General features: G+C 39.7%; 1 protein-coding gene across 1 annotated transcript; it reads right to left on the bottom strand.

Annotated features, from left to right (window-relative positions):
• Nucleotides 1–9,374: 9,374 nt before the first annotated feature.
• ppic (peptidylprolyl isomerase C) lies at nucleotides 9,375–15,483 on the bottom strand. The gene is made up of 6 exons (XM_008419498.3): nucleotides 15,249–15,483; nucleotides 12,987–13,100; nucleotides 12,529–12,622; nucleotides 12,234–12,301; nucleotides 11,990–12,106; nucleotides 9,375–11,299 (listed from the first exon to the last, which is right to left on the bottom strand). Exons 1-6 carry the CDS (start codon nucleotides 15,351–15,353, stop codon nucleotides 11,171–11,173), a joined length of 627 nt encoding a protein of 208 aa, XP_008417720.1. The 5' UTR covers nucleotides 15,354–15,483; the 3' UTR covers nucleotides 9,375–11,170.
• Nucleotides 15,484–20,360: the final 4,877 nt, after the last annotated feature.

The raw sequence follows: 20,360 nt of genomic DNA, 5'->3' as shown, positions 1-20,360 counted from the left end.
GGCCGTTATATTTGGAAGACGCTGTGCACCGGGGAACACAACAGTGTTCATGGTATTGCTTAGATTGTTTTTGAAATACGATTTTGTCTTTCCTTGCGGTCATGGTCACTCAAAGCGGAAGGAAATGAGCCGCACTACGCGCATGCGGGTGTGACGTCAGCGCCTTAGTTGCAAAGAGCCCATATCAACAGCCGTTAACAGCTACAGCCGTTAGTGTCTCCTTCACTGCCGAAGGGAATTTACAGAACCGTTAACTTACGGTTCAATCGAAATCAATCACATTTCATTTGATTAGGACATTTCAACAGCAAGGCATTTCAAGGTGCTTTACATAATTAAAGAAAAAATAAAAACAGTATGTGACATTAATGGATAGATAACAAGTAAATATAAAAACATTAAAAACATCAAAGACATCAAGTGTGTAAGTTGACTTTTCTGTTTGTTACAGAAAAGTTAACAGCTTTATTGTTAACAGCTTTATTACAATAAAGCTGTTCGTAACCATAGCAGTTAACAATAAAGTTAACAGCTTTATTGTTAACAGCTTTTTCTGTAACAGAAAAGTTAACAGCTTTATTGTTAACAGCTTTATTACAATAAAGCTGTTCGTAACCATAGCAGTTAACAATAAAGTTAACAGCTTTATTGTGTTAACTTTTCTGTTACAGAAAAGTTACAGCTTTAACAGCTTTGTTAAAAGCTGTTAAAGCTGTTAACAATAAAGCTGTTAACAGCTTTATTGTTAACAGCTTTATTATAATAAAGCTGTTAACTTTTCTGTTACAGAAAAGTTAACAGCTTTATTGTAAGCTGTTAACTTCCAGTTTACAGAAAAACAGGCATTTTAGATTACAAAGGTTTCCAATTTTAATTTAAAGTTAAATGACAATATTTACACTTGTGTACAATATTTATTATATTGAGATGTTTTCCCAAAAATGAATTGCAGGTGTTATTTTGAAAAAAGAAATTATGTTTTGTCTAAAATTCTCACTGCAATATTCATCATGTATTGTACATTTATTCCAAAACGTCAACAATCTCTCTTTAGCCTTTAATTTAAAAATGTTACCCTCTTTGGACAAAAAAAGACAACTGTAACAAATGATAAAATGGTGGCCCCATCTCACAGTGAGATAATTAACGTTACAACTTTGCAGACCCTGTAGTGGCACAAAAAATAAAGTTTTTTCCAACCATTGAGTCCCCAAATTCTAGACTATATAATTGTGTTTAAAGAAATTTAAAACATTTCATAAGATCTCCATTTGCCTCCTGCATGTGTTGCTTATTCCGTGCAGGGGAACAAAATCCAAACGTAATCCTTCATCTGGTGGCCACTTGTGCTGACTTGAGGTTGTTCTGTGATGGTTGATTTGATCGACTTTCTTTGCTCAAATATTTTCTAATTAATATATGTAATAATTGTTATTTTTTGTAAATATAAAAAATGGCTGATTGGCATATTTTCTTAGCAAACAATAAACAACCATGTATTAAAATTATGTAAGAATAGTAATAATTTAATGAAAAGTGATAATCAATCATTATGTGTTGATTTACTCCCCCCAAATAATACCTCTGCATCATTTTAAAAATTATTCAATCTCATCACAATACTAAATTAACAACCACAGTTTAAAAATAAATTAAAAGGAAATGTTTAAAAATAAAAAATTATTTCACACTAGTTGTCATTGAGATGAATTACCATCAGATTCATGTTTGTGTACCTGACAAACACAAACTAGCAGAATTATGTGTTGAAATATTCAAATAAATATTCAACACATACTGCGTGTCATATTGTTATATTCATTTTAACACACAATGTGTAAAATTAACACAAAATATGCTTTTAATTTAATACATTTTTTGTGTTCTTTTTAACACATATTCTTTTAGTGTCCTGTTGTGTACTGCTGGTGACTATGGGCCGACTGTGGCTCTGTGGGTAAAGTGTTTGTTTTGTGGTTGTTGGTTCAATTCCAGCTTCCTCCTGGTCCATGTTGATGTACCTCTGGGCAAGACACTTGGCCCCTACTGATGTATAAATGTGAGTGTTTGTGTGCGAATGGGTGGCTGTGACTCTAGTGTGAAGTGCTGTGAGTGGTCAAAATGACTGGAAAAGTGCTGTATAAGTTCAGTCATTTACCATTTTATTAAAATGTACTTTTGTGATTATGCCTAGATTAGAAGACCATTTTTTGGGGACTTTGAAAGACGTGTCCACAATAAATGGCTGTTGAAAACCAAGAACTTCGTTAAGCTTTGATTTAACTCGAGAGGAGTAACACAGAGCCTGCAGAACAAACAGTTGTGACAATATTTCAGACAGAAGAAATATCTGAAAATCCATCAACACATTCACACTGGAGAGAAGCGCCATTCCTGTGACCAGTGTGGGAAGACTTTCATTCACAAGGGCAGTTTTAAGAGTCATCTGCGAAGGTGAAAAGCCTTACAGCCGCCTCTCTCCACAACCTCTTTCGCCGAATCACATCCTGACCATGAAGTCTTCAGTCATTTTACCACCACCTGGTGAGTTTCGGTATTAACCCTTTCAGGTTGAAGCAGCAAATGAGGTACGTATTTTTGTATTTTAGTTTGGTTATTAAACAGAATGTTTATTTTAAGAATTTGTCGAGTTTGTTAGCCACGTGTTTTTAAAGATGACATGAGTCTGTTTTTGTAAGTCAAGCCACTTTATTGTAAATGTGTAGTAGCTGCCTGTCTATTTATGTGAACGTCTTTCTTTCTACAAAACTGTATTTTATGTTTTTGTACAGTTCTCACGGCATAGTTATTAAATGCCAGTAACTATCGAAGAACGCCTTGTGTCCGTTTTCTGCCTGCCTGGAGGGAGTTATAGAGATTCCTCACATCTGAAGAGTCCTCAATTAATCCACACTGGTGAAAAACCTTACAGCTGATATTGCTGTGAGAGGAGATTCAGAGATTCCTCACAGCTGAAGAATCATCTGCTGTCATGATTTCATTCAATTTTCAAACCCACATGCAGAAAACACTCCGAGGTGCAGGAAAAAAAGGTTTCTTAAATTTATTGAAAGAAAAAAAACAGACAATAAAAAGAGGTTCAGGAGCGGAGAACTGCCTGGCTGGGTCTCAGGGATCCTGGTGTGTGGACAAACAAAAAAAAACGGTGAGTTCAAGTTCAGTGGGAATTTGAAGTGTTTAACGGAGATGTTTGATCTTACTTGTAGGAATGGATTCAGATCTTGAAGGGGGAATAAGAGGCACCGGGATCGGCGGACTGAGTTGGTGGCGGAGGAGGGCGGACAGGTAGGTCGGGTTTTCGGAGGGGCTAGGACAGGTGCAGCTTCCGGCTGGAGGACTTGGAAGAATTTCTATGTCATTATAATATCAAAAACACACAATTTCACTATGAAATGATTTGTTTTGACAATAATATCTATTTGATAATGTATGTAGAAATCATTATTTATGTAGCCTATACACATAAAAAAATGCAATTGCTCCTGCCCTGGTGGCCGCGGTAGGTACTGCAGCTTCGCCGGTACCATGAGCTGCAATGAGGATCCAAACGTCCAAAACTCCTGTCAGAAGTTAAGTTAGCAAAACAATGTCTCTAAAAGGACTTATCCTTCAGGGAGGGAGAAAAGAAAGAGGAAGAATAGAAAAAAGCCAAGATAAAGGTTTGATTTGATAAGCCTTGGTAATGTATAGATTAGTAAAGCTGCTAATAGGAAATTAGCTTGATAGCGACCTGGACCGGTCCAGTTCAACAGCCAAACATTTATGCTAGCGTGTTTGTGAGAAACTGAGTTTAAACTGTAAATGAGTTGATTCTCATGGTGGTTCTGTATATTTCTTTAGTATTTTTGGCTTCAAAACGCCGAGTTTGATAACGTTTGATAATTAAAACTTGTCAATGTCTGACATCGTCTAGTAAAATGTTTCCACGTCAGGCTACATGGCTGCTACATGGATTAGCTGCTCTGAGCTGCAGTTGGGATTTGTTGTTTGCTGCTGGTTACAATCACTTTGTGGCTAAACAAACATTATTTTTACATCAACGTCTAAGTTATGGGATGTAGCGTCCCGGTTGAAAGGATGGTCTCTCACACTGATGGTCCATGTTTCTTTATTGAACAGCCATGAACAAATAAACTACCATTAGTAACACTACGTGGTTCTGACCTTTCACCTTAACCTATGAATTAATTATGTGCTATAATTATGTTTACATGTATTCATTTAACTCTTAACATTCCTGTATTTTAAAATAAAACAAAACGTGTTTCAACTGTTAACCAAATATTAACACCATCTGATGGCAAAACATAAACATCACATACAATCCACTCATCTTGTTCCCTCATCGATCCAGCGCTAACTTAATTTGACTATTCCTTAATTATCTCCTTCTCACTGTGACCCGACTCTCTGCATGACGTCCAAGCAGTTAATTGTCAGTTATTGTCTGCAGTGTTGTGTCAGTCACTTAGCAACCTTGCCCTTTAAAGCCCTTTCAAAATAAAAGCATCGGCCGCAAAACAACAAATACCTCTAAGTTAGATGAGGAAACAAAAAAATACTAATAAAGTCATTTACATGGGAAACGTGTCTTAAAATCATTTGAAGGCTCAGACTCTGTCCAGTACCGGTACCGGTCCACTTTCCAAGGAAGAAAGACTCACCTGGTATAAATTACATTTTTAGCTATTGGAGTTAAGTTAAAAGCAATTAATTTAATCAAAGAATGTCATGAATATGTGTGTAGGGCTGCACCGATTGCAGTTTTCTGGCCGATACCTGGTTACCGATCATTAAAAAGCCTGAGCTGCTGATTTTGATTTTGGCTGATTTTTTTTTTTTTTTTGTCTGAAATGTTGCTAAATATAGCAGGAAAGTTGCTGAGTGGGGTGAATATTGTTAACTAAACGTTCAGACCTGACCTGGTTGGTTTGTCAGTCAAAATAATTGGAAGGAATATCAGCGACAAGAGATGCTATGTCTGCTGCTGTTGGTTCACTTTCTTCATGGAGACGTTGAAACATAAAATAGGTCGAATTCCATCTTGTCTCATCTTCCTGAAGCAGCTTGTGTTGTGGTTTTGCTTCTCCTGAGCTCTAGTACTTGATTTAAAATGTCTCATCATCCTCTTGGCTTTTGATCTGATTTCATCTGGCTTTATACCAAACTCCAGTGAGTTCTGGAGTTTCTTATGTTGATGTGTAACCCCCCAACCTGCCTACCGATCCATGGGTGAATGTGACTCCAGTGTAAAGTGCTTTGAGTGGTCAAAATGATTGGAAAGGTGCCATTTAAGTTCAGTTCAGTCCATTTAAAAACCCTTCTTCAGGTCTTTGGTCAATCTAACTGCAGTCCGTTTGTTTAGACACTAGTTTCTTTGGTGAGGTGTGATCGAACGAACCTCGGTTTGGGTTCGATTGACGTGAACTTCAACTTTGAATGCACATGTGAACGTCAAGCGGACTGAAGCAGGAAGTGGGCTATAGTGCAGGGTATTCTGGGTAAATCCAACCAAAACAAATGCATTAGCCTAGCACTAGCAGGAGAAAGGACTCGTGGTCTTTAACCAAAGACGTAAGAGAAATCTGACGCTAGTCCATTTTTGACTTCTATTTTGTGAAGAAGGAAGTTGCTCTCAGTGTCTTCAGAGGTTTTCTTGTCGTTTCCTTCAGTGGTTCTTAGTGCAGCGCCCCCACAGGCCTGGAGGGGAACAGGTTGGTTTGACTAAGAGCAGCAGGAGGTGGAGCAGATGATGAAGTTCTGGTTCCCAGACGCTCCGACTCTACCGGATTATCAGGTGACAGTGGATCAGCGGATTTTGAGGAATCACTGATCTGAATTTGTTAGTTCCCTCTACAAGTTAATTTCAAGTTGATATTTTTTATTGTTTTAATTTCAGTTTCATTTTCAATCTGTTGGTTCTTTGCAACAAATAAGCTGTTTTGATGTCTGTTATGAGAAAATTACAGCTTTTGTCTAATTTCTCTAAGATCATATCATAATAGTAAGATACTTCACACAGTGACATTACAAATAATATCACCTCCGCCTTAAAGTTTCATTAACCAACAGAGTTTTAGTTCTGCAAATGATGCTCCATCTGCTGCTGTCCTGTCTGGTTTTACTGTCTGGGAGTTTTCTTGTGTTTCTAATTCTGTAAAATGAGTATAAATATGTCGTAATTCCTAATCTGAGCTGAATCTGAATCCTGGGCTGCAGCTTGGAGCCGCGGCTGCAGCGCCGCTCGGCTTCACTTTGGGGTTGTGTGTCGGTTAACTGATCGTTCTCTGAGCGGCGCTCTCAATCTGATGATGTTTGCTGCTGACCTTTAAACAACTCTGTCCCATCATCCTCTGCTGCTCTCGCAGAGACCCACAGGGATCTCACACATGAACACACACGCATGCACGCACACACACACACACACACACATAAACACACACACACTCAAAGTTACAATGGAAAACAGTCATAAAAGCTCAAGCACCCTGCATGTAAACATGTTTTTGTGAACATATGAAAACACACACTATGCATTTAAAAATGGGCAAGCACACACACACACACACACACACACACACACAGAGGCATCACTGTCTGCGGTTTGGTGGTAATGAGGCCTGTCATCCTTCCACTCTGCCTCCTTCTTCCTCTTTCATTCTCTCTTCTTTCATTGATCCACTAACGGATCCCCAATATAACAACTAGCAGTCGCTGTGGGAGCTTCTCCTCTTCCTCCACCTCTTCCTCCTCGACATTCATCCCTCTGGACCATTTAAAAACCTACCACCACTCTCTCCTCCTCCTCCTCTCCGTTGCTTTCTGTTTCTCTCTCCGTCGTCCTCATAAACCCTCTCTGCCCTCCATCTCCGAGTTGAGACAGTCTTGTTATGTCGGCTGACAAACGGAGAGGGCTTTCTCCGATATTCTCCCCACGCTGAAGGCGCTAGTTTGTCCGTCTGTCCGTTCGTCTCACCTGGTGGTCCTCTGCAAAAAAATAAAAAATAAAGAAAAAACAAAGAGCAGGAAAAAAAACAAGCGAGCTGAGATGTTTCAGCCAGAGGAAAGTTACTGTACATCAGTGGTTTTCAATTATGCCACCTCTGAATTGAGAACCTGATATTATCTGCACAATATTCAATCACCTGATTATCAAAGCTGAAAATGAGCTGCAACAACTCATGTTATTGTTTTAAGTCTTGGCGCTACCTCCGTGTTCAGTTTATTATCTCAGTTTAATCCGGATTGCTCCGTCTCAAAAGACAAAAGGTGTAAATGAATTCCTGCACTTTAAAATGTAAACACTGTTTTTTTTTTTATCAGCTTCTTCAGTTTAACTCCTTTTCAAAAATATATGTAGATTTTTTATATTTTTTGTTCAAAATTTTACAACAATTTTGATAATATTTCAGTTTATGGGAAGAGATGAAGAAGATGTGACATTTTGTAACGACAGTAAATCCAAAAGCAGGAAGCGGACTAGAGAGCAGGGCATTCTGGGTAAACACAACCAGGACAAACATGTGAGGCCAGTGAGAGTAACGACTCGTAGTCTTTTTCCAATGACAAAAGAGGAATTTTACAACATGGATCATAGAAATTTTCTGATCTGAAAAAGTAAAAAAATTTTCATCTTGTGGATCACAGAAATTTCAAAGTTTTTTTTCTACAAAATTTCTGAGATTAATCTAAAAGTTTCTGAGTTTTTTGGCAGAAATGTACTCCCATATTTACCATGCATCTACTTGGCCGTCGTAGGTCTGGTGTCGACTGACCAGTCAGTTCTTGAATGTAAAATGAGATTATTGTTGGGAAAAGGGGAACTTGGCATTAAACTGGAAACAGCGTCCATGGTTCAGCACTTCAGTGAAACACAAAACATGCAGGACAATTTCCACAACAGGAGCGCAGAGGAACCAACCGGCTTTGCACCCGGAGAAACCTGAGGAAAGACTTTGTCGAAAGATATTAACGTCACCTTCTGTGTTTCACACCACTAAATGGAGGATATGTGATTTGTTCTGACTCATTTTCTAATCCGGTTTTGATTTTACTTGCTTGCAGCTCATGCAGCTGACAGCCGCTGGGTAAATAAGTTGGCCTTCAGTAAAAATGAATGTAGCAAGCCGCTAACGTTTGTTTGGATGCTTTACGCTGGACTCCCAGCTCACCTTTAGCTGTTTTTGTTGTTGTTAACATGTTAAGATGTGGCTTTTCGCAGGGGGCTGCGTTGATCAGACAGCTGTGATATATTTCACTGTTTTCTGTTGACTTCCTGTCTTCCTCCAGAGATTTCTGCTCCGCTCTGACCTTTGTGTTCGGAGCCGTTTTCCTGCCGCGTCTGCGTTCGGATCCGTTTATCCGTTTGTTTCTGTGTGCGTGTGTGCGTTGTAGAACAGGGGAAAACAAATCACCCGCTGTAGTTCTCATTAGCAGCGGTTTGGTGTCAGCGCTGAGAGATCAGCTGTCAGCCTCTGCAGCTTCACCTTTTACAGACGATAATTACACCGTTTAACGGCGCCGCTTTCCCAGCAAACACTGGGCCGACCCAAATGGGTCTGGTTTAGTCAGGATGAAGTCAGAATGTAAAAAGTGCTTTGATTTTTCATTGCATGTTTGAAACTGAGTATAGATGAAAGCAAATTTTGTCCAAAACGGTCTTCATTTACCTGAATAGTAGCAAAATACGGCATGTTTTGTCTGCATTTTGTTCCTTCTGCGTCCATATGAATGCAGAATGATAGGACTGTGTGTGTAGAAAATGCATCAACAGGCAATTCGGCTGCATTAAGCCCTAATCAAAAATCCAATTTTTGATTGTGTAAAGTTACACAATCAAAAATTAACAGCAATAATTTTGGTTATTTAGCCAAAATTATTACTAAATAATCAGCAACAAGATAAAAAATAGTGGTTCATCTTTCAAAGTTATATTTTCACCAAGTTATTAATTAATTTATACATATCACAGTTTCAACTAAATATAAACATTTAACTAAAAGCTAAATATTTACATCATGGCTAAATATTTAGGTAGTATGCAAATTCAGTTGCCAGTAATCAAAAGTGGACTACCAAAATAAAAGCTGGCTATTACAGACCTCTACTCCAGCTGGCGAGACTGAAGTGATGAAGATAATCGTTTATTTTCCTCTTTTCTTGTCCAACAGATTAAATGTTTATCTTATCACTAAATAGTTCATTTACTAGAAGCTAACTATTTAGTTCTGAGCTAAATATTTGAATGGGAAGTACCAAAAAGACACAAACAGCAGCAGCATCTCAATAACGGATAAAGTAACTGAAAGGTGAACTACATTTAAAAATAGAAATAAAAATCTGTGACACATAAATCATTTTAGAATAATCCAGTTTTATTGTAGAAAAACATCAGTGGTTGGCACTTTGCTCTTCTGAGACATTCTGCATAAGATTCAATATGAGGATAAACATTTTTGCATTAATGCTACAACGAATCTTTCAGGTAATAAAGACAGTTGGATAAAAATAACAGTCGACTTATCCAACAGGATCACAGTCACTGACATAATGCAACAGTAAACATCAGTACTCACAGGGCATTAAGATGATCATCACTCATTCCACATTATTTAATATTCACTTATGCAAATTTGTGCTGTAGTTTTAGTAAACATGATATGATGCATAATCTTTTTAAAAATGCAATGAAGATGGTTTTGCTACAACAACGCTTGACACTTGCTACTGAGTTTTTTGGCATAAAGTTAAAAACAGGCATTGAACGTCTCATATGTTCAGATTAAATGCATAAGATGCGTTTCATAGAGCTGAACCATTTGGCACAGAGAGCTACAACTCTGGGTTTTATTATTTCACAGCATCATCCCTGCATTTATAATAAGATCTTCTGTAAAAACTAAAATAGACTCTTTTATGTTTACACAGATACTAAATATACACGCATGCCAACATAAACTACAGAGAACCTGATAAATACGTATTAAATAAAACTAACTGGTGACAGTGGTTGAATATGTGCTCATAGTAATAAAATTTATTTTAACTTATGTCCAATGCAAAAGGTTTCTAGATTGTTTCTGTTCAGATTTTGGAAATAAATATCTTGTGGGAACATATGAGAATAATAAAGTATAATAATCTGGTGCATCAGTAAAATGTAATTAACATGCATCAATATAAGCCCTATTTTTTATAGAAACATGCTTGCTCTTTTACTAATAACTCAACTGCATAACGTGTAGATGGTTTGTCATGTTCCAACCAGTGTTGTGCATAAAATGGCTCTTTCACAAATGGAGTTTATGTTTTCATGCCCTTTACTTTCAATCATTTTGGGGCTTAATGCAGCCGAATTGCCTGTTGATGCATTTTCTACACATACCAAGAGTCCTATCATTCCTGATGAGAAAATATTATCATTTGTTCAACCCAATGATGCCTAATGTCGCTGATTTGCATCATAAATAATTTGTATTGGTGGTTCATAATCTATTAGTATTTGATTTAACACCTGCTCAACAGCTAAAATGTTATTTTAAATATATAAACGTTAAGGGATTAAATATTAAAACAGCCTGTAGTGCTTTCAGTGTAACTGTAATGCAAAATATTACATTTTTCAATCTGAATTTTAGTTTCTTTTTATTCTGGTTTTTGGCAACAGAAATATTTGGGAACTGAATTATGATGCCTTACATGGTTTTAACTCAACTTTAAAAAAGTTGTTTTATAATATCCATCCTTGATATGATTTGATAAATTAGCATGAATAATTTGTGAATTTGTGTCAACTGAACCTCAAACTAGTTAATGTGAAAGCCAAACCTGCACAACACTGATTCTAAATTTGCTAGCTGCTTTTCCATGTGTTGACATCTAGCCCACAGCTAGCAGGCTAGCATACCTTTGGATCATGTAAACATGCTAACATTAGCTGGATTTAGTTAGCTTTTCAGTCATGTGTCTATTATGCTAGCTTGCTTGCATTTAAAAACTGAGTTTCTCTAAGAAAATCCAAACGTATATCCTGTCCAATGCGTTGGCATTTCTGTTAAATTATGCAAATGTATTGGAAAGAATTAATTTGGCACCAACTGAAATGGAGTTTCACATTGATATTCAGTGTTTGTCCTCCAGGATACGGCGTTTACCAGCCCTCCACCTCCACCACGAACGGCTCTTTGACCGGGATCCGGCCGCTGTTGACGATGACGCACTCGGTGTGCGGCAGGTTTCTGTCGTTGGTGTCCTGAAGCTCGATGGTGTGAACGACGGCCTGCCAAGAGACGCACATGCAGGTCAGACCAAGGCCGTCCAAACTTTCAGATGGCTAAAATCGTTGAATCAAATATATTCATGGGCCAAGAAAAAAAAACAAGCTACTAAAGGGATGTTAATCATTGTAGATCCAGAATTTAAAAACATTTTTGCACATTTGCTGTGTTCAAATAAAGGAATCTAGTTTTCAAATTCTTTTAGACTTGGTTGAACAAATTTGTTCTTAGTCATAATAACAGAATTTGCATCAGTTTATTTTGAATACTATATTTAGCAGCATTAAATAAATTAAATAAAAGCAGCAATAAAAGTTGGTTTTGCAGTAAAAGTTTCTGAACAAACATGTTATAACATGCTTATTATAAAAGTTTGGTTCTAAAAAAGATGAATACTTCATGTTTTATTTAACATTTTCTATTAACAATAAAATGATGTCGATAATATTGTTAACCTGATTAAAAATCTAAAGTTTATGAAACAAATTTGTAGAATTAATTAATTGCAGTTTGGGCCCAAAACAAATCCGTGTTAATCTGACAGATTACTGTCTTTTTAAGGCCTTTAGTTTTATAATTGTAGCTGAACTCTGAGACATAAAAAAGGTTTGGTACAGGAACCAGTCAGTACATCGGGTCGCTGGTTCTACTGATAACAGACACATAGAGCGGCGCTCCAGGCTTCAACCCACCATCCCGTCCAGAACTTTGCCGAAAACCACGTGCTTCCCGTCCAGCCACGGTGCTTTGGTGGACAGGATGAAGAACTGAGAGCCGTTGGTGTCTGGACCAGCGTTGGCCATGCTCACCTGATACACACACACACACACACACACACACACACACACACACACACACACATTAGAGTTGTTAAAGCTAGGTCAGTGAAAAACAAACTTCCTGGTCCAGAACTATTTTCCGGGTTCAGGTTCTCACCCAGCTGGCTCCTATATGCTTCAGTTTAAAGTTTTCGTCTGCAAATGTTGTCCCATAGATGCTGTGACCTGCGACATGAAAAGTAGAGCTTGATGAGTTTTAAAACTTGTCAGTGCAGATAAGTGCAGAGTTAAAAGCTAATTTAACACAAACAATGAGAACTTAAGATCCAACTGTGTGTTCTTATAGTGTAACATTTATAGAGCCGGTAAATTCTGCTGAAATCAGATTGATTTGTTTGACTTTTGCGGTTTTTTTTGTAAATTAAAACGGTCAGTTTGGGTTTCGTTCCCACCTCCGGTTCCGTCTCCAGCTGTGAAGTCTCCTCCCTGGATCATAAAATCCTTGATGACTCTGTGAAACTTTGTCCCCTTGTAGCCGTAACCTTTCTACAGAGACACAGATGAAACTGTTAGCTGTGAAAGCTCCTCTGCTCCCACAAGCCTGAAAAAAAATTATCTTATCACTGATAACATCTGCAAGAAATAACCCTAAGATCAAAGTGGGTAAAAGCAGAAAAATAGCTAATATTGCCGAGTATTTTATAAAATTTAGGACAGCAGAGCAGAACTGGATGCAATAAGAGTTTTTACTCCAAAACCAACAAGTTTGTTTGAAGGAAACTGGAGTTTCAATCTGAAACAGATTTATTCTGCAAAAATACAAAACAAACAAAAAATGCAGATTAATTTTAGTCTGGATTGAAACTTTTCATTCCTTTTTAAAATGTTTTATCGTGCTGTTGTACTGTACCTCTCCTGTTGCCAGGGCGACGAAGTTGCTAACAGTAAGAGGGACGACCTCTCCAAACAGACCAATGACGATGCGTCCCACCTCGTGACCTCCCACTGTGATGTCAAAAAACACCTGGACGCAGAAAACACAGGATCTTATTAAAACTCATATATCTGAGAAATAAACAAAAGTAAAAATATTTAAAAGCATTCATTCAAAAATCTTTTAGTTTTTCAAATGGCTTCATGTTTCTATAAACTTTCTCCTGAGGGGATAACATGCTAACTTTTTAGAACTACTCCACACTACCCCATTTAAGTAATGCTTTTAACCTCAGCTGTTTTTAAATTAGGACTATTCCAGATATTAATTCAGGATAGGAAAAAAAATCCCACTTAAAGAAAATATTCCAGTTAATAAAACCTCCTTTATGATTATTGCCACCCCAGATAATTCAGATTATTGGAACCTTAATTGATAATCCAAAATGTTCTGTTTTTATTTTTAAGTGAGGCAGATTTATGATCTTTATAAATCAAGAAACAAGTGGCTCACATAAACTAACTACAGCACACAAGTTTCCATAATACAATATTATATAAAACTTATTTATATTAGAAGTTATAGAGAAATTTTGTTGGATTTTTTTTTTTTTTTTTAGCCGAAAACCAAAAAACCAGTAACTGAAAATGACGAAAAACAAAAGTCCATCCACACCACATGGTTTTAAATAGTGGTGGGACTCAATTAAAATCTTTAATTGAATTAATTGTAGGGTGTGTAATTAATTAATCACAATTAATCAAAAACATATCAACAAAATAAAAAAAACATTCTCACTTCAAAACTCCTTTTTGCTGATAAATTATTGGTTAGAAAGACAATACAAACATTGGTGCAAAGTGCTGTTCTACTCATTAGAGTAGCATTTTGTTATTAGCATTAGCGTCTGTGCTGCTGCTACATGGTTAGCATTGAGATGCTATTTACGGTTTGAATAGTTTTGCTGATAGGCTATTTCCTTTTAGCACAACCAAAAGGAGACTGGACAAAACAAAAGTCTTTTCCAACGACCAATCAGATGGATTTGAAGCAGAAATTAACCCCCAGTGAGCCGAGAGAAGCGGTTTTGTCTTCTATATCTGTGCGTCAAATTTACTGGTGTACCAGAAACATGTGAATGCAAAGGTTCCTGCACAAGACCCTCTATACGTTAATAAAAAAACAAACAAAAAAAGTGATTATTTGCATTAAAACTTTTAACATGTTAAAATCTATGTAATTAGTCGATAAAAATGTATATTTAAAAGTCCCGCCATTTGTTTTTGTTCTTTTAGATGACTTTTAAAAGCAGGTAGTGAAGAAGCGCTCTGCAGGGAGGAGTTACTCGGGTCATTTTTCATATAGCTGACGACATTTTTAGAAATGTTCTTTCCTTTTTAACATGCACAAACCATAGGAATCATTATTATACCTCTGATTAATTAACTGTACTCTACATGCATCCAGAAATTAAAACGGCTCTAGCTTCCCGGCTATATCTGGCCCTGGCTGCTTTTATAACATTCTGTTTGCTTCTTTACACAAACTGAATCAGTCCAGTGAACCGTTCATTCCTCCAGTGACTTCAGGCCAGTTTTAGTTCTGTTTTTATGAAGGTCAGAAACGAGCAGTGTGTTTCTGTGTGTGTGTGTCCTGGGAGGTTGCAAACAGTCAGGTCAAAAACTCAATAGGACTGTTTCCAAAATTTCAACTCAGTTATTTTTATTAGATTTTTAAATAGATTTAGTAATTAGAATTGATTTTAAGCCTTTCAGAAATGGTGGGTCCCATTAAACATGCGTATCTCAATGCTCCCCATTAGGTAATATAAACGTGTGTGTGTGTGTGTGTGTGTGTGTGTGTGTGTGTGTGTGTGTGTGTGTGTGTGTGTGTGTGTGTGTGTGTGTGTGTGTGTGGATACGCTGCAGGCAGACGCACTGCGCATTAAGCATAATCTGAGTGGACACGTGTACAGCTGTGAGTGTGCGTGTCTATGCGTGGGCTGGCCCAGATGTTCTGGAAGAATCTGCAGATCCACGGCGGAGAAATAAAATAACGGTTTGCTTCTTTCTGCTGATGCGGGACCTTCGCTTCACCTGTATGTGCGCGAGTACGTGGTGCGCGTGCTTCGACGCACACACCTGCACGGTGCGCGGCTCTTCTCCACGCGCGGAGATCCCGCTGCTGTGCGGGGAGGCGGCTGTGCGGTAAAACAGATGCGGTAAATGTGTCACCCACCTTCTCGGTGACCTTCGGTCCTCTTCGTGAAAAGGCGCCGTTCACCGAGTGCAGCGCGGCGGCAGAGAGGCAGAGCAGCGCGGGGAAGATCGACCGGAGCTCCATGGTTTCAGAGCCGGACTGAGCGCCGTCAGCGGCCCGGCTGGAAGTGACGACGAGGCGGGGGAGAGGAAGGAGGATCACGGCGGGCCGGGAGGCTGCGATCCAGACCGGCTACATCAGCAGACCACGCCCCCCGGTGGGCCGAGCCCGGATCAGAGAACCGCCCATGAAAAGGACATAGATCATTATAACATAGATAAGTCAGAATTATATCTGACTTCTAACAATTACATGTAGCAACCAGTTTATTTTCTATTCTTCATGACAGAGATTAAACACTTATTCATATTTATTTTCCACGTTTCCATCTACTTTATGTTATTGGCTGGAAAGCATAAAAAATATGAACATTTTTCTGCAGTTGACCAACTGTTTCAACAGTTTTGCCATCAAAGCACCCATCATATTTATTGGCCACATGCAGGAAGCTTTAATTACAGCAGAATATAACCTTTAAATATAACCGATCCAATGTTAACAACGAGTAAAACCACAGACTCAAACTATGACAGATTTTAAGGCATCTTGGAGTTAGGTGCCTTGCTTATTGGGCTCCTTGACGTGGCAGGGAACCTGGACTCAAACTCTAGGAAGGCCATATTGAGTCACCGCCACATGACAGGGTTATTTTCCTTATAGTCGCTTTTAAAGTGAAATTAACTCCCTCTATGAAGCCGTAGCCACGCCGCCTGACAAATTAAAACAAATCCTACAAAAATGGGTGGAGCCAAAATGCAGAGGGCGTTTCCAAGTGTGGGGTTGAGGTCAGGAGGTTGTGGTCGGTACCAGAGAATCTCTGTTGCCAACTTATTAACGTCTCAGACCTTCTGGACTTTTTTCAGCAACTCCCATCAAATCCAGCAACTTTTTTCCCGCTTGGAGACTTTTGTGGAGAAAAGTTGGAAATGTGCTGCAGTCAGTAACATGTGAATCACACATGAGCAAAGCTGATGATGCTGTCGATCAACACTCACCAGTCCAACTCCTGACTCGCCACCAGGGGGCGTATCTGAGTTATGTGACGCAGCTGTACTAAGCTGTACTGTTGTAATAGGAAAATCCATCTGCAGTCTGACCAGAAGGGGGCAGCACTCAGACAGTTAAAGGCTAAATATTACAGAACTGTTTAAATTCACACAAAAATATCAAAATTTGGAACGTCGTATTTACGTAAATGATGTCACCGTTTCCAGACTCGCTCAAAGCAGCGATGCGTGTTAGGGTCATTATAGATGGAAGAAAAGAGGAGAACATTTGTGCCTAAAATCTGAGACATTTTGAAACGTTCCTGGATCAGACGGACCAACCAGCTGGTTGAACCGGGCGCAGAAAAGGAATGATGAGCAGAATCCATTACTTCTTTCCCCTCTCTCAATAAACATCCTCAAATTCAGTTTATTTTAATTTTTCTGTACATATTTTCCAAGTAAAACTTAAATTATATGGAGAAAAGTTAAAATATTCTTAAATAAAGACAAGTAGTGTTAAAATATATTTTTTGTTTGAGACTAAAGCCTTGTGTAGAATGTTTTTATTTCTTAAATCGCCCCCTACTGGCTGGTATAAGTACTTCTGCTTATTCTTTCAGCTTAGTTTTATTTTCTTTGTAAAAAAAACATTGAAATTATTCAGACAACCAGCTGAAGGTCTTAAATGCTGCATCATTATTTCCTGTCACTCTCTGACTATCATCTTTGTAAGTAAATCCCATAAATAACCTGATCCACTGCTGCTCAACTTGATCTTCCAGGTTTAATCTTTGGTGCATTTTCTTCCACTGATCTGTTGTTAATCCTATTCCAGGTTAGAAGTCACGATTCTGCACCTTCAGAAAGCTAATTATTCATAGTCTGAACTCAGTTTCATACCTTTACCTTTTATAAAACAGTGTTTATGTGAAAAACAAAAATGTGTGTTTAAAGAGAGAAACCAGAATGAAAACGTCTCTTCAGAACCGTTTGCTGTAAAACCGAGTGACTTATTGAATATGAAATGTAAATACAAAACCAGAAAAACAAGCCTGCAGCTCAACGACTTTTAATTTTCCTTCCTGACTGACAAATAAATGCATTTTCCCCGTATGATCAATATTCATCTGGTTGTTTTTTAACATTAAAGGGAAGAATAATGAGGCGGGAGCAGCCGAGCGCAGTCCAGCTTCAGCAGCCTTTAAAACGGCTCGGCTTCAGCTGCAGGAAATAAAGCTGAAAAACAGAATATAAGTCCCTGATGAATACATGTCTGTAGAGATGAATTATAATAGTCAGCCTGGCGTGACCTTAACACACACACACACACACACACACACACACACACAGAGAGTTATCGGCCTCCTGTCAAAGAAGCCCGTCCATTCGTCTTTTCCTGCCACCTTTCTCCAAATTAATTAAGCAGAAATGTAAACATTTTAATTGAATGTCAAAGCAGGACCTTAACAACATGCTGCTATGTAAATGAATGTGACACAGATTAAACCTGTGTGTTGGTATATACCAAGGTTACAGCGCCTGGTCGTGTGTGTGTGTGTGTGTGTGTGTGTGTGTGTGTGTGTGTGTGTGTGTGTGTGTAGGTGTGTGTGTGTGTGTGTGTGTGTGTGTGTGTGTGTGTGTGTGTGTGTGTGTGTGTGTGTGTGTGTGTTGGCTGCAGAGTGTAAATGAAGTGCAAATGTTTTAATTGAATTACCGTCACTTGTGCACTAACTAACCCTCACGGATTTAAACCAATAAGGCCAATAAGGCTTGAATGAGCCGAGCTTTTAAACCTCATCGCTGATTTATTGTCATGAAACGGTCAAACTTCCCGACTCCCTAAAACATCCCGACTCCCTCAAACGTCCCGACGCCCTCAAACTTCCCGACTCCCTCAAACTTCCCGACTCCCTCAAACTTCCCGACGCCCTAAAACATCCCGACGCCCTCAAACTTCCCGACGCCCTCAAACATCCCGACTCCCTCAAACATCCCGACTCCCTCAAACTTCCCGACTCCCTCAAACATCCCGACTCCCTCAAACATCCCGACTCCCTCAAACATCCCGACTCCCTCAAACATCCCGACTCCCTCAAACTTCCCGACTCCCTCAAACTTCCCGACTCCCTAAAACATCCCGACTCCCTCAAACTTCCCGACTCCCTCAAACTTCCCGACTCCCTAAAACATCCCGACTCCCTCAAACTTCCCGACGCCCTCAAACTTCCCGACGCCCTCAAACATCCCGACTCCCTCAAACATCCCGACTCCCTCAAACTTCCCGACTCCCTCAAACATCCCGACTCCCTCAAACATCCCGACTCCCTCAAACATCCCGACTCCCTCAAACATCCCGACTCCCTCAAACTTCCCGACTCCCTCAAACATCCCGACTCCCTCAAACTTCCCGACTCCCTAAAACATCCCGACGCCCTCAAACTTCCCGACTCCCTCAAACTTCCCGACGCCCTAAAACATCCCGACTCCCTCAAACTTCCCGACTCCCTCAAACATCCCGACTCCCTCAAACATCCCGACGCCCTAAAACATCCCGACGCCCTCAAACTTCCCGACGCCCTAAAACATCCCGACTCCCTCAAACTTCCCGACGCCCTAAAACATCCCGACGCCCTCAAACTTCCCGACGCCCTAAAACATCCCGACGCCCTCAAACATCCCGACTCCCTCAAACATCCCGACTCCCTCAAACTTCCCGACTCCCTAAAACATCCCGACGCCCTCAAACTTCCCGACTCCTTCAAACTTCCCGACGCCCTAAAACATCCCGACTCCCTCAAACATCCCGACGCCCTAAAACATCCCGACTCCCTCAAACTTCCCGACGCCCTAAAACATCCCGACGCCCTCAAACATCCCGACTCCCTCAAACTTCCCGACTCCCTAAAACATCCCGACGCCCTCAAACTTCCCGACTCCCTCAAACTTCCCGACGCCCTAAAACATCCCGACTCCCTCAAACTTCCCGACTCCCTCAAACATCCCGACTCCCTCAAACTTCCCGACTCCCTCAAACATCCCGACTCCCTCAAACTTCCCGACTCCCTCAAACATCCCGACTCCCTCAAACTTCCCGACTCCCTCAAACATCCCGACTCCCTCAAACATCCCGACTCCCTCAAACATCCCGACTCCCTCAAACATCCCGACTCCCTCAAACATCCCGACTCCCTCAAACTTCCCGACTCCCTCAAACATCCCGACTCCCTCAAACATCCCGACGCCCTAAAACATCCCGACGCCCTAAAACATCCCGACGCCCTAAAACATCCCGACGCCCTCAAACTTCCCGACGCCCTAAAACATCCCGACTCCCTCAAACTTCCCGACGCCCTAAAACATCCCGACGCCCTCAAACTTCCCGACGCCCTAAAACATCCCGACGCCCTCAAACATCCCGACGCCCTCAAACATCCCGACGCCCTCAAACTTCCCGACTCCCTAAAACATCCCGACGCCCTCAAACATCCCGACGCCCTCAAACTTCCCGACTCCCTCAAACTTCCCGACGCCCTAAAACATCCCGACTCCCTCAAACTTCCCGTCTCCCTCAAACATCCCGACTCCCTAAAACATCCCGACGCCCTCAAACTTCCCGACTCCTTCAAATTTCCCGACTCCCTCTGCATTCCTGCTGGCTGCTTGGACAAAAGGCAGAACATTTATTTTCACCATGATATTTGAATATAAACACATTCTGCATGGTTTTGTTTTTAAAATTGCACTTTGGACTTTGACTGGACCATTTCAACCACTGTTAACTCCTGAGGTAGAGCTGCAGTTCTATGGCAGGCCATTTTGACATAAAATAATCTTCCCCACTCTTCATTCCACATATCTGAAATTGATTCGTGACTATTAGTTAAGTAGTTTTCCTCTAATTGCATTCAGACTAACATAAATTACTACATATTTATCTTTAATTTGTAAATATTTCATTACTATATGATATATTGCATGTATCTTTATAGCAAGATATCTACAAAAAGTTGACTTTCTGATATGTATATTTCAGACAACAACA

Source organism: Poecilia reticulata, chromosome 9 (assembly GCF_904066995.2).
Source record: "Poecilia reticulata chromosome 9, P_reticulata-male-v2, whole genome shotgun sequence".
Lineage (NCBI taxonomy): Eukaryota > Metazoa > Chordata > Actinopteri > Cyprinodontiformes > Poeciliidae > Poecilia > Poecilia reticulata.
Note: the sequence above shows the minus strand (reverse complement) of the source record. Positions and strands in the feature narration are given on the sequence as shown.

Excerpts from the sequence above, each read along its gene's own strand:
- ppic (XM_008419498.3), bottom strand. The coding sequence starts at position 15,353 with ATGGAGCTCCGGTCGATCTTCCCCGCGCTGCTCTGCCTCTCTGCCGCC. Across the intron at positions 13,101-15,248 it reads GACCGAAGGTCACCGAGAAG|GTGTTTTTTGACATCACAGT; the intron begins GTGGGTGACACA and ends TTCTGCGTCCAG. Across the intron at positions 12,623-12,986 it reads TCGCCCTGGCAACAGGAGAG|AAAGGTTACGGCTACAAGGG; the intron begins GTACAGTACAAC and ends GTGTCTCTGTAG.